The sequence below is a fragment of the Engystomops pustulosus genome, chromosome 7 (genome assembly GCF_040894005.1).
Source record: "Engystomops pustulosus chromosome 7, aEngPut4.maternal, whole genome shotgun sequence".
NCBI lineage: Eukaryota > Metazoa > Chordata > Amphibia > Anura > Leptodactylidae > Engystomops > Engystomops pustulosus.
Window position 1 is genome coordinate 80488046 of NC_092417.1, and position 15170 is coordinate 80503215.

General features: G+C 39.5%; 1 protein-coding gene across 1 annotated transcript in view; it reads right to left on the bottom strand.

The window, feature by feature from the left end:
* LOC140070486 (dual specificity protein phosphatase 22-A-like) overlaps nucleotides 1-15170 on the bottom strand; it is a 52219-nt gene that overhangs the window by 13219 nt on the left and 23830 nt on the right. The window contains exons 5-6 of the mRNA XM_072117056.1: nucleotides 10445-10519; nucleotides 9984-10155 (exon numbers count right to left, since the gene is read on the bottom strand). Coding sequence (XP_071973157.1) covers nucleotides 9984-10155; nucleotides 10445-10519 — 247 coding nt within the window. The remainder of the gene's footprint in view (nucleotides 1-9983; nucleotides 10156-10444; nucleotides 10520-15170) is intronic.

Genomic DNA, 15170 nt, shown 5'->3' on the forward strand with positions numbered 1-15170 from the left:
GTTTATGCTGGAGCAAGAAATTGTGAAGGAAGTGCTGTACACAGTAATGCATCCTTAACGCATCACTATTGTGTGCTGAATCATCTTATCTAATGGGCCCCCTTGACACCTTGGAACTCACAGTAGCTGCTATGGCTGCATTCAGAAGAATGGCTGAAAGTGTTTCACATGGCCACGTGGACAGCTACAGATGACCTGGACCTTGACGTTGCCATTGGCTAGGGATGTCACCCTTTGTCATTTGACTAGTTGGTGCCAACTCTTTGTCTTAGGCCAGGTTGGCATCATTACTTGTCAGCACAGTATTGTGAGATCAGAAAAACGGATCAGAATGTAAACACCACAAAATGTTTTAATGTTGGAAGGTTCTCTGGTTATCAGTGTATGTTGTTTGCAGTCCATATTTTTTTTTAGCGTATCAGGGATTTATTATAGTTTGACAACAATACTCATAGTACAAGACATGGTACTTGTGGTGTCAGCACTCATACTGTGATCCTAGTGATAGAAAGCGTATGGTGTGTGGGGACATCCACAAGTGTCACAATAACAGGAAGGGTTCATTCAAGTGGTGTTGCAATCTAAATCAGCAGTTACTTCTACATGTGATTTGTTCTGTTGTTGATGGACAGATCATAACCTGGGAGAATTTCTAGATGATGTACAAACCCTTGTGCATATGAAAAACCGCAATGTCAGAATCCTGTGACCATCAGACTGCTCTGGTGTATAATGTGTAACACTACAAATACAGAACAACATAAATACAGTGACTAATATGACCCAGTTCAGGGCACGTTTTCTAATTCTGTCTAAGGCTGAAAACATACATCGTTTATGGTGTAGATCTAGGTAGCTAGGAATTTGTTAACAGCTCATACCTGTCGATTCCATTCATGGCTCAATCTATTTTCAGCTCAAAAACAGCAGCAAAAAAGAAACAAAATGTCCATGTGTGTATATAATAGTATAGTTACAGAAACAAGGAGTGCATACGCAGTTAAAAAATGTTGGATAAGACATACTAATGCCCACATCACTACAAACCGAATGTGGAAAAAAACATGTGTACATACAACATATAATGAGTTGTTCCCAAATCTTTAAAAAAAATATATATATATTTTTATATATATATATATATATATATATATATATATTTTGTGAGACACCGAAGGGGTTAACTGTGGATGGGCGGTATGTTTCCCCTAGGTTTTGCTTCTATGCAAGGCCTTAGTGCTGAGGTGGGTTTGTCCAGCACCTTGGACACAGGTGATGGGTGCAGACTAATGAGCCTGCATAAAATCACTCAGCAGAGTTGAGTGTGTTGTCTCTCTGTGGAAGGAGGCTGAGAGGACACAGCCCGGACCTCTGTGCCTGGAGCAGCCACGTGATCTTTGTATAGTGTGAGTTAGTGGACTATTTGTATAGTTAGCACCCTGATGGGTAGGTTTTTTGTTTGTTTATTCAAATACCTGAATGTAAAGGCTGGTTTATTTTTGCTGCAATAAACGCAGGCGAGACCTGTTTGGACTGTACCTTGGTGTCACTGTCTTGAACTGCATCACAGCACCCCGCTACCACAGTCTCTACCGGGCCAAATCTTCCACAATATATATATATATATATATACATACATACATACATACAGCCAGATCTTGTTGCAGTGAGCTCTGCAGATTTTTGAGGCAGATAACCTTTAAAAAAAGCATCAGAAAAGCAAGTGTGTGAGCTTGGCGGCGAGTGTGCATTGATCCGAAGTGTGTGCAGTGTCTTAAGTGTGACTTAGGTTTAAAGGACTTAAGTTTGAGGGGCAGTCCCCGGGTTACATACAAGATAGGGTCTGTAGGTTTGTTCTTAAGTTGAGTTTGTATGTAAGTCGGAACTGCATATTTTATCATTGTAATCCCAGCCAGAACTTTTTTGGTCTCTGTGACTATTGGATTTTAAAAATGTTGGATTGTCATAAGAAACAATATTAACACTAAAGCCTCATTACAGACACCTGTGATAACTGTTATAGCTGATCATTGTAGCCTAGGACTGAAGTAGAATAAATTACTAATATCCAGAGGTCTGTTTGTAACTATGGGTCGTATGTAAGTCGAGTGTTCTTAAGTAGGGGACCGCCTGTACTGCTGTGTGGGATGTGTGAAAATTGCTCATCTGGAAGCCCAGATTCTGGATCTAAATGAGCAAGTTTCAAGGCTGCGGGCAATTGATAATATGGAACGAAGTTTGCTGCTCCTGGAGCACAAACTCTCTGGGGAAGATGGGTGTGGGGAGGGAAGTATGGAGGTGCAGAGTGAGGGGGCAGCTAGTTGGGTAACATGTAGAAGGCGGGGTAGAGGGAAGAGTTGTAGGGAGTCTAGTCCTGATCTGGTGCACCCGAATAAGTTTGCCAGGCTGGCGGATGAGGGGGATATTAGCTCTGGGGTAGCAATGCTGCAGCAAGACGTGGCCGCTAGCAACCAGGGGAATGTCTGCTCCAGTAAGAAGGGTAATGGGAGCACAGGCAAGGTCAGACAGGTGCTGGTAGTGGGAGATTCGATTATTTGGGGAACACACAGGGCAATCTGTCACAGAGACCATGCATACCAAACAGTGTGTTGTTTGCCGGGTGCTTGGGTTCGGCATGTTGCGGATCGGGTTGACAGATTACTGGGAGTTGCTGGTGAGGAACCAGCGGTCATGGTCCACATTGGCACTAATGACAAAGTAAGAGGTAGGTGGAAGGTCCTTAAAAATGATTTCAGAGATTTAGGCCATAAGCTCAGGGCAAGGGCCTCAGAGGTAATTTTCTCCGAAATACTGCCTGTACCACGTTCCACACCAGAAAGGCAGAGGGAGATCAAGGAGGTAAATAAGTGGCTCAAAAGTTGGTGTAGGAAGGAGGGTTTTGGGTTCATGGAGAACTGGACTGACTTTTCTGTCGGCTACAGGCTCTACAGTAGGGATGGGCTGCACCTCAATGGGGAGGGGGCCGCTGTTTTAGGGGAAAAAATGGCTAGAAGGTTGGAGGAGTGTTTAAACTAGAGACCTGGGGGGAGGGCAAAAAGACAGTGTACATAGAGAGCTGGGAAGAGTCATAGTCCATGAGGGAGGAAGGGGGGCTGGAATGAGATTGGGGTATAAGGACAAAAGGAATACGGACAAGGAAAACCATATAAAGTGTATGTACACAAATGCCAGAAGCCTCACAAACAAAATGGAAGAACTGGAACTCTTGATGTTGGAGCGGAAATATGATATAGTGGGTATCAGCGAGACATGGCTGGACAGTAGCTATGACTGGGCTGTTACTATCGATGGTTATAGTCTTTTTAGAAAGGATAGTATAAATAAAAAAGGTGGAGGGGTTTGTTTATATGTGAATTCTTGCCTGAAGCCCATCCTGCGAGATGACATCAGTAACGCAAATGTGGAGTCCCTATGGGTTGAGATAAGAGGAGGGAAAAAGAATAATAAAATATTACTAGGGGTTTGTTATAAGGCTCCAAATATAATGGAGGCAGCAGAGGAAATGCTGATAAGTGAAATGGATGCGGCAAAGCATGGTGAAGTACTTATCATGGGAGACTTCAATTACCCAGATATCGACTGGGGGGCAGAAACCTGCAGGTCCTTCAAAGGCAGCAGGTTCTTGTCAACAACAAAAGACAATTACCTGTCGCAACTAGTCCTGGAGCCAACAAGAGGGGGGGCACTGCTGGACCTTATCCTGACCAACAGACCTGATAGGGTATCAAACTACAGGTTGGGGGGAACCTGGGGAATAGTGATCATAATATCATTGATTTTGTATTACACTTTACTAAGAGCGTTAGTGAAGGGGCAACCAACACTCTAAACTTCAGGAGGGCAAATTTTCAGCAACTAAGGGAAGACCTTAAAGGCATAAACTGGGATAATGTTCTCAAAGACAAAAGTCCCCCCCCCCCCCCCCAATGGGACTTTTTCTCATATATTCTGAAAAAGTCCTGTGACAAACACATACCTTATGGGAAAAAGCATAAAAGGAACAAGAAAAACCCTATGTGGCTAACTAGTCTTGTAAGGAAAGCAATAAGCGAGAAAGATAAAGCGTTTAAGGTGCTAAAACGTGAAGGTAGCAATGAGGCATTACAGGATTATAGAGAGAAAAATAAATCCTGTAAAAAGCAGATAAAAGCCGCAAAAATAGAGACTGAGAGAAATATTGCCAGGGAGAGCAAAAATAATCCCAAATTATTTTTCAAGTATATAAATGATAAGAAACTAAAAACAGAGAGTGTGGGTCCCCTTAGAAATAACATGGGGGTCATGGTGGAAGGAGATGAGGAAATGGCCAATCTACTGAATGTCGCCTTCTCAACTGTCTTTACCCAGGAAAATCCCCTGGTGGAAGACACAATGAGGAATAATGTTAATTCTTTTTATAATGTCAACAGTTTAACCCAGGAAGAGGTACAACGCCGCCTCACAACCACTAAGATAGATAAATCACCTGGGCCAGATGGCATACACCCCCGGGTTCTGCATGAATTATGTACGGTGATAGACAAACCGTTATTTTTAATATTTGAAGATTCACTGAGGACTGGTTATGTTCCACAGGAATGGCGCATAGCAAATGTGGTACCAATATACAAAAAAGGATCAAATAGCGATCCTGGAAACTACAGACCCGTGAGTCTAACTGCTGTGGTGGGGAAAATATTTGAGGGGTTTATTAGAGATGCTATCCTGGAGTATCTCACTGAGCACAACCTTATAACCCAGCGTCACCATGGGTTTATGAGAGATCGGTCCTGTCAGACTAATCTGATTGGTTTCTACGAGGAGGTAAGTTCAAGACTGGATCTGGGGGACGCTGTAGATGTTGTATATTTGGACTTTTCAAAGGCATTTGACACCGTGCCACATAAAAGGTTGGTATATAAAATGAGACTGCTGGGAATAGGAGAAAATCTGTGTATTTGGGTAAGTAATTGGCTTAGTGATAGAAAACAGAGGGTGGTCATTAATGGCACATTCTCAGATTGGGTTGATGTTACCAGTGGAGTGCCACAGGGGTCAGTATTGGGGCCACTTCTTTTTAATATTTTTATTAATGACCTTGTAGTGGGTTTACACAGTCAAGTTTCAATATTTGCAGATGATACTAAGCTGTGTAAAGTAATAAATACTGAGGTCGATAGTTTAGCATTACAGAGGGATTTGTGGAAGCTTGAGGGATGGGCAGAGAAATGGTTGATGAGGTTTAATGTAGATAAATGTAAAGTTATGCACTTGGGCCATGGAAACAAAAAGTATAATTATGTTCTAAACGGTCAATTACTTAGTAAAACCAAAGCTGAAAAGGACTTGGGGGTATTGGTGGATGGTAAACTTAATTTTAGTGACCAGAGCCAGGCGGCTGCTGCTAAAGCAAATAAAATAATGGGATGTATCAAGAGAGGAATAGATTCTCATGATAAAGACATAGTTTTGCCCTTATACAAATCCCTGGTCAGACCACACATGGAATATTGTGTACAGTTTTGGGCACCAGTGTATAAAAAGGATAAAGTAGAGCTGGAACGGGTGCAGAGGAGAGCAACCAGGATTATTAGGGGAATGGGGGAACTAGAATACACTGACAGATTAAAAAATTTGGGATTATTCAGTTTAGAAAAAAGACGACTAAGGGGAGACCTTATTACAATGTACAAATACCTGAACGGACAGTACAAGGATCTCTCCAAAGATCTTTTTATACCTCGGCCTGTGACCAGGACAAGGGGGCATCCTCTACGCCTAGAGGAGAGGCGATTTTACCATCAACATAGGCAAAGGTTTTTTACTGTAAGAGCAGTGAGACTGTGGAACTCTCTGCCGCAGAAGGTTGTTATGGCGGACTCTATGTACATGTTTAAGAGAGGCCTGGATGCCTTTCTGGAGAGAAAAAATATCACGGGTTATGGGGATAAAACATTTATTTAATTCTTAAAGGTTGGACTTGATGGACTTGCGTCTCCTTCCAGCCTTATATACTATGATACTATGATAATATGATATACACACATATATACATACATACATAAAATGCATATGTGTATATATACTATAGTCATATGCTTACATTAGTATTAATCATAGAAACTTCAGAACAGTACATGCAGTCCCCGAATTAAAAGGAATCTGTCACCACAAATACTGGTAGTGGCAGTATATACAGTATAGAGATTATGATAGAGATTTCTAGATGGAGAACTATAAAGTAGATAATATATCTACAGTAGATGGATGATAAGCATCTTCACCTGGTAATTCAACCAAGGGGTATTAACCCTTTCACTGCCAGGCATTTCTGTATCTTTTGTCGCATTATTGGCCAGAGCAATTTTTAAAATTTTGACATTTACAAATAAAATTGAAATTGCAGCACAAAGAATTAAAGTAAACCACAACAAACCACATGTTTTCGGAAACCAGACACCTGCCCCTTTTCAAAATTGCATTAAAGAGATTATAGACATAGGCGCCTTAATGCAATTTTGATTCAAACTGAAAAAATTTATAAAATATACTTAAAATTTGACTTTGAGAGCAAAAAATGTGCTCCAAATAGAAAATATTTACCTTCACATCTCCTAAATGTAATAGAGTGTAGAGTCTACAAATGCCTCATATTGATATGTTCACAGGAATAACTAAATACCTGCTTTTAGAAATTTTAAGACACAACCTGCAAAATATATCAATAAAACAGATTATAAAGTAAAGGCACCCATAAAACCTATAGAATTTTGAAAGCAGACAACCAGGCGATTAACATTTGACCACCCGTATGTAACTTTGTGACAAACACAAATTATTAAACAAAAAATGCAATGAAAATGCCTTGATAATGTACGTTTTTACATAAAACTCACATCAAAGTGGAGGTCTATGCACAAATAGGGCTTTAAAACTAATAACACAAAGTGAGCACATTTATATATACCACAATACACAACGTCAAGAATTTACACTCCCAAAAATGCTAAATCAAAAACCGTGACATATTTGGTTGCTATCCACAAATGTGTTTAAAAATATATAATGCAACTTGTTTTCATCTTCTTGTTCTTTTTATTGTTCACTGTTTGTTGAACTGTCTCTCAATAAACGGATTCAACATAAAAATATATAATGCACAAAATAAAAATCTCCTATACTGTCAAAATCTATTTTTTTCCAGAAATCACCATGTAAACAAGAATAACTTTAAAATTCATACACACTCCACACACCACTGACATGCAACTTTGCAGCAAATGGCAATAAAATGCAAAAATTGCAAGAAAATTCGAAACTTCCTCTAAAATATGTACAAATCCAGAATACTTATATACGGTACTTTCCTAAAACAGTAAGATGTGAGGAGATCATACAGACCCCACATGTGTATATTCATCAAAATATGCAGCAAAGGCAACATTAAATCCACAGGGGACACCAAACTATTTTTGCCGAAAATTGCACTGAGCGTCACACAGATACATCATTGTTTGCTCCCTTACACAATGGTGACACAAATAAATAACTAAAAAAAATGCAATGAGGCAGCACTCCATTGCCTCAAAGAGTGCTGCCCCATTGCATTTTTTTTTTGGATATCTGACCTTACAAACCAGTGGATCAGGTTTTTTGGAGGCGTTCACCCACCACTAGACTTGATCCATTATACTCGCTGTGCTGCTCCACAATCAGACTGTTTACAAATAAATAACTATATATCTATAAACCAAGCTAATGAGATAATAAAAGTCACTTTTAGATGTGCACCATTGTATTAGCTGCACAACAGAACCCTTCATGCTTTATAAGAATTTGAGTGACAACACCATAACATAGGTATAAATAATGGAGGATGGTGTGAAATAAAAACTTTATTCCAGATACTGGGGGTCATTTAGTAAGGGCCCGATTCACGTTTTCCCGACGTGTTACCCGAATATTTCCGTTTTGCGCCGATTTTTCCTGAATTGCCCAGGGTTTTTGGCGCACACGATCGGATTGTGGTGCATTGGCGCCAGCATGCACGCGACGGAAATCGGGGGCATGGCCGAACGAAAACCCGACGGATTCGGAGAAACCGCCAAATTTAAAAAAAAAAAATGTTGCTGGACAAGCGCTTACCTGCACGCAGGATAGGATCGTGAACTCCGGCAGACCTTGGCGGAATTCAGCGAGAAGCGACACCTGGTGGACATCGGAGTGAATCGCCGGAAGACCCGAATCCAACGCAGAGAACGCGCCGCTGGATCGCGAATGGACCGGGTAAGTAAATCTGCCCCAATATGTTTTAATACGTAGCCACATTAGGCAAAGAGGATCAAATGTTCATCGTATCAGTCAATTTTCGCAAAAAAAAAAAATGAGATAAGAGAGCCAGTGTGTTCTTATATAGTTCTGGATAGGAGACGGTTAAAAACATGAATATTAGTTGATATTATTCCTGATCTTTGTGAATAGCAGCAGAGTGCATGATCGTCAGACAATGCACTTTCGGTGAACTCCTCCAGACGGGTAAGTAAATATGCCCCATAGTGTCAGTTTCATAAAACTTGTAGTAGCTTCATAATAATACCTATAATAGCAACTTTATAATAGCCCTTATAGTAGCTGTTTCATAATGTTTCTAGTCACGTGTAAACTATTTATGGTCATACTTTTGGAAAATTATTTTAAATACATAAGAATCAAACCTGTTGTCCTCATAATAATATTCTGAATTTAGTCACTATAGTCAAATCATGAGAAAAGTCCTAAGAATATCAGCTTCATAAAAGAAAGTACCCCCAAGTATTAATCTTAACATGTAGTAGCAACTTCATAGAAGCGCCCAACACTGGCAGACTGTGACAGGTACCCTGTAGAAATCCATAAAATCCAAAAAACAGTACACAGTGGCAGCCTCATAATTGTTTCTTCCCTGTTTCGCCAAAAATAAGACATCCCACTGAAAAGAAAAACCTAGTACAATTTTTTTTCAAGCTTAGAAATATAATAACTACCTTAAAAAAAGACCTAATGGCGGCGATTGCTACAGCAGAAGTGTCTACACTGAGATTGTGTCGCACGCGAACCTTTGGTGGCGTAGCAACGCTGGCTTCCATGCAACACAAATTAGGGGGTGTGCAGTCAGACGGTCCGACTGATTCGGACAGAGCGCTGTATTTAACTTTCAAATTCTGTCACACGCCCTATGTTAAAGGTGCACCACAAAAAAGATGGTGAATTCTTTTAGAAAAGCGCAGCATGCAGCATTATAGACGGACAATGCACCTTAGTGAACTGTCCGAATTTGTAAGTAAATGTGCCTCACTGTCTTATTTTTGGGGAAACATGGTAGGAGTAACAGGCTTATGTTAATTTCCATAAAAACCATTAGTCCCCCCTAGTAGCAGCATTTCATATGTTCCTATTGCACCCTTACAACAGCTACTATAATAGCAGTTTCATCATATATACCAAATAAGTGGATTTACATTAGTGCTTATAGTAGTAATTCCTAATGATTAAAGGGAACCTGTCACCAGGGACCTAATTTTCAATAAAGACAAGTTACAGAAGCCCATTACAGTTGCATTGCAAATATGCTTTCTGCTTTCTCTAAGCATTCGCATTACAATATAATTGTGTGTTATAACTTACCTTGCACCCTGACTGAATCCTCTGTAAAGTCCCAGGGGTTTGGATGCATTTAAAAAAAAACCATGTAATTTGTCTGTGCTGCAGACTGCTCAGCTCTCAGCCCCCACCTTTGTGCTCCTGTACAGCTACTGTCTTTAGTGAAAATGAGGTCCCTGGTGACAGGCTCCCTTTAAGCTTTATGGTAGTCTCTTTGTAAACCTTATGGTCTTCAGTGCTCCTTACAAATGGGACCAACCCAATTCCCCTCCTGAAGCAGGCAGGTCCCTGTCTGTGGTAGATATCATAAATCCCCTTTGGTACATTCTATGGTTTTGCATTACCTCTTTCACTAATGTCATTTCATACTCCTGCAGTTGCTGTTGAAATCCAAGGTTCGGGCCCACATATGATCTTACGGCTTTGACAGCGGACAGGCATTCTTCCCAGCCAAACGCTGTCACTGTCATCAGATAGGCAACCAAGATGGTGGTGCTGCGAGACACTCCAGCCAAGCTGTATATTGAGAACAGAGAACATGCAGCATTCCTTTCATTCTTATATGGCAGTCTACAGATGTTAGTTCTCCTAACATTTTCTGTTTCTCATATTCTCACCATTTTCACTATCTCTGCTAGTATAAGTAAAAGAAAATAAGCTACAAAATATTTCTGGTACATGCTTTTTATGTTTTTTTATGGGTTTATTTCTGATACAATTCACTGACAGCAAGCAAATATTTTTAAATAAAATAAAACCCAAAATATTCAATAATAAAATACATTTAGATACGAGAGCCACTAACCAATGTACAAGGCAGCCTCCTCCACTGAGACGACATTCATGGATAAACTTGATACATTTCTTAAAATGCTGTATCCTAGTAGAGATAAGAAAAAATTCTGAATCATCAACTACAATAAAATGTTATTTGGCATGAGATTCGCACATCTGAACACAACCTTTTTTTTTTTTTTTAAATCTCTTTATTTAGTTTTTTTAAGTATTAACATGAAAATTTACAGATAAAAAAACAAGAACAATATGGCTTATACACCAATAATAGTAACCTTCAATACACCATTCAATATAGTTAACGATCTTAATAAAGTGTAGCAGCCATTATTCCGTTTACCATTAAATGCATGTTCTTCCCATTCATTCACTAAACCCATCTCCCCCCCCCCCCCCCACTCGGCAGCAAGAAAAAAGAAGAAAGAGAGAGGAAAAAAAAAAAAGAAAAAAAAAAGGGGGAAACTTTATGAACCAACTAGGGAGACTTAGGTATCTTCCTCACATAGCCATCTCCTTTTCCACACCATCTCTTTCTTTGCCTCTATATGTTTAATCCTTTCAAACATTTTGATTCTATTCAACCTATTGTACCACTCTTCAATTTCTAACGGTCTGGTGGATTTCCATCCATATATCAACATACCTCTGGCTATCTGTAAGGCCACCAATAACCATTGGACTTGATCTTTAGAGCCAGTTATATCGGCAGTATTTCCAAGGACCAACACATCCGGTACCTTAGGAATATCTAATCCAGAGAATTTACACACCTCCGAGTGGATTCCCTCCCAGAATTCCAAAACCTGCCGACAATTCCAAATCATATGCAGAAAATCTGCATTTAATTCTGAGACACTTTTCTGTTCGTTTTTTCTTAAAGTAATTTATCTTTTTGGGGGTATAATATAATCTATATATGATTTTAATCTGAATTAGTTTGAGGGGTTAGGGGGTGGACACGCTACCAACATTCTGATATATACTTGCCCATTGGTTTTCTCACAGGGTCCCAATATCCTCTTCCCACTTTCTTTTACTATTGTGCTGCAAATACTTATATTTGTAGATTTTAGATAGTGATTTTCTTTTCCCTTTTATATTCCCGAGGAATTCCACAACCTGATACCTATTTACCCTTAAATATTCTTCCTTACTTATACTTTTAGATCTGTGATACAGCTGAATATATTGAAAGCCTCTATATCATGACTAAAAGTTTGTCCCTTCTTAATGAAGTCACTGAATATAATAGTAATCTCAACATATTGTGATCAGATATGTGGTCCGGACACCTTATAGTTACATAGTTTATACGGTTTATAAAGGCACATGTTCATTTAGTTCAACCAATCAAGGGGAAGGATTGGAAGAGGTAGGGATTTAAGGGAAAAAAATTCTATATAACATAACTGTCAATGTTACTTAGGTGTAAAAAGGCTTCCAGTCCTTTCCTGAAGCTGCGCGTGAGGCAGGCTATTCCACCGATTGACACTTCTCTGTAAAAAAAAAAGCCCTGTCACCTGTGGTGGTTCTCCAAACTTTCCACAATATTTTTGTACGGACCATTCATATATTTATATAAATTAATCATGTCCCCTGTAGTTGTCTCTTTTAAATAAATCTAGTTGTTTTAATCCTTCCTCATAACTAAGACCCTCCATACCCCTTATCATTTTTGTGTCTCTACGTTGTACCCTCTTCAGCTCAGGGTATCCTTTTTATGGACCGGGGCCCAGAACTGGACAGCATATTCCAAGTGAGGCCGAACCAATGCCTTGTACAGTGGTAATATTACATCCCTATCACGAGAGTCCATACCACTTTTGATACATGACAAGATCCTACTGGCTTTAGAGGCAGCTGATTGACGTTGCATGGTGTTATTTAATCTATTATCTACTAGTACCCCCAGGTCTTTCTCAACAAGGGACTCTCCCAGATTTACTCCCTCAAGGACATATGTTGCCTGTGGATTATTAGCCCCCAAGTGCATAACCTTACATTTATCCGCATTGAACCTCATTTGGCAAGTGGATGACCAAACATTCAGTTTGTCCAAGTCACCCTGCAGCCTAAATGCAATACATTTATTATCACTATAACTGCTAACAACCTGCCTCTTTGTGATCTGAGAAGTAGTCAGACACCCCTTACCTTCTTAATTAATTACACCATGATACAATATATATCTATATCTGTATATAATTACTGTACATTGTTATCACACAAGATCCACCCACCCTAACCTGAGAAATATCTATAACAGTTATAATTTCTGACAACCTGCCTATATGTGATTGGAGAGGTTTTCACCCATAACATGCACAGTCTATAGCTGTTTCTGTGTTTAGTCCATTGGAGCCTATGTACACTATGATGCTATATTAATTTTTTGACTTTAACAGAATGTTGTAATTTATTGTCATTAATGTCTATTAGAAAACAAAAAAATTCTGGACAAGCTCTTTCAGATTCTTGGATTCTACCATTTAGGGACACGTATAGCTTTTGTCTCGCATGTATTTGTACTTGGTTAAATGAGTGTATATTTTCTGCTGATTCTGTGGTTTTGGATCATATGACAAATGAGGTGCAGGGGGCGGACGGACTGGCTGTGAAATGCTGAATATAATACGTGTGTACAAGCTGACATTTCAAATCTACATGAGACAATTGAGATGATTCATGGTGATTTCTATGCAGTCGGTTCAGGACAGGATCAGGCTTACTAAGTTGTGGCAAAGTTTTACATAGTGAAGAAAACAACAGGAAACAACAAGAGTGCTGAGAACTGGCTATTAGATCAATCTCTGCCTGCATAGTATTATAATTATTATTATAGTATTCCATTAGTATTGCATACAGTATATGGCTGAACAGCAAGCAGAGATCTAGAAACCGTGAGGAATCACCCCTTTAATGTGAAAGGGACATTTGTGGTGTGGTGTAGCAGGTTGAGCAGGTATACTGTTGCCCCATCCAAGAAGTAACTTTCCATGCAAAAAGAAAAATTTCTGGCGGAGATAAGGATCGGGCAGTTGAATTTTTAATATAGCTGGTTCTTTAGTTCTTGGTAACAAAAGCCAGTATCGGGTTAGGTAGTAGTTTACTCCCCTTTCCCTGACCTAGAAACACAAATACCTCAGCCAAAGGGTTTGGGGATTCGGCCAGCTCATCTGTCTGGTCAACATTTAAATGAATGCATTGGTCAACATGCCCTAGTTCACACAATACTGACATGAATAACCAGCAGCACAAATCTCTCTCTACCTGCAAATCCCCCGCCCCTAAACGGCTCACCACGCTCCCTTTAACATGATAAAATGGGGTTAAAAGTGGTGTGGAATGGGGTGACTGGCTGGACTAAGGCTCCCTATTATATATTTAAAAGGGAGCCGTTCAGGAGTCAGAAGAGCTGGCTCTTCTTTGTGAGCGGAGTCTAATTCCCATCACTAATAAGTGATGCAGAGTGTGAGAGACACACATTTCCCTGCAGTGCAGCTGTTCTATCTTACCCATGCCACAGGCAAGCATCACATGGGCAGCTACAGACTATATTAATGGGAGAGAGTAACAAATTTAAAATAATTTATCTTTCTATAATGTATGATGAACTAGATACTTACTTACTCTGTACAGCTTGGATGTTGTTATATCAAATATATTTAAATTTTTCTAACATTTAGAAGGGTTGTGATTTTTTTTTTACTTGGACTTTCATTTTAAAGAGTACTTGTCATTTGAGATCATTTTCTAAATTGTGTAGAGTGAGCTGGCTATGGCCAGGCGAGCATACGGCAGTGTGAAAGAGGCCTAAGCAGAATTATTACATAGAAAAATGTATTAAAAAAAAGTTCACAAAGCATAGCAGTATAGTATATTATACTGTGTTAGTGATATATTCCTCTACAGAGGCCATCTTAGACCAAGAGAACCAAACAGCGGCCATTTTGGAGCAAGCCGCCATTTTGGAGCAAGTATTAGCCAGGGGTCAAGCACTCTCCAGCTAAAGTCATGATTCAAACTTCATTTTTATGTAACCTGTTTGCTCGCCTGCCAGCTTCTCCTTGACATTTAATGAGAGGCAAGTCTGTCCTTCACTCTTGTCCTATCTTTTTGCTCTAGCACCTGCTTATCTTATGTTTTGGCTTGCCCGAGTCTTCTTCTCTGGGAAATTAGTATAAACAAGGCCTCTGAGAAGAAATAGTTAACCTTTTTGGAGAATGTACTGGTAAAATTCATTATGGTCAATAGCATTGCAGTATTCTATCTCCTTGTCACGCACCCTTTTCCTGATGACTCTGTATTTGATATATGCGGCTGAGCACTAATAAAGATTGGAGATTCTACATTTACTAAGAGACTGGTTTGTCTTAGTTTTGTTCTCTTGTCTCTTGTCTATCAACTGTAAGTGAGAAAATCACAACAGTTTATGCCCTGGGGGCCTAACATCAAAAATACAACATGAAAATAATGAGAAGATAAAACACAAAGTTTATTAGAAAGCAGCAAAGTTACTAGATAATCCCCAGGGACCACTGTAAGAAATACAATATTATTCATTATAGCCTCGACCCACCCATGACTGGAACCCCACTATTTGTTTCGCCAGCTATTCTTGTGCTAGATTTTCCCTTTACACATCATTACAAGTCAGTATTAAGTGGTTATAAGATGAATCAATTGCCGGCATTATAAACGGTCTAAAGTTTTAGCCTTCATCTAGGAAAGGTGAT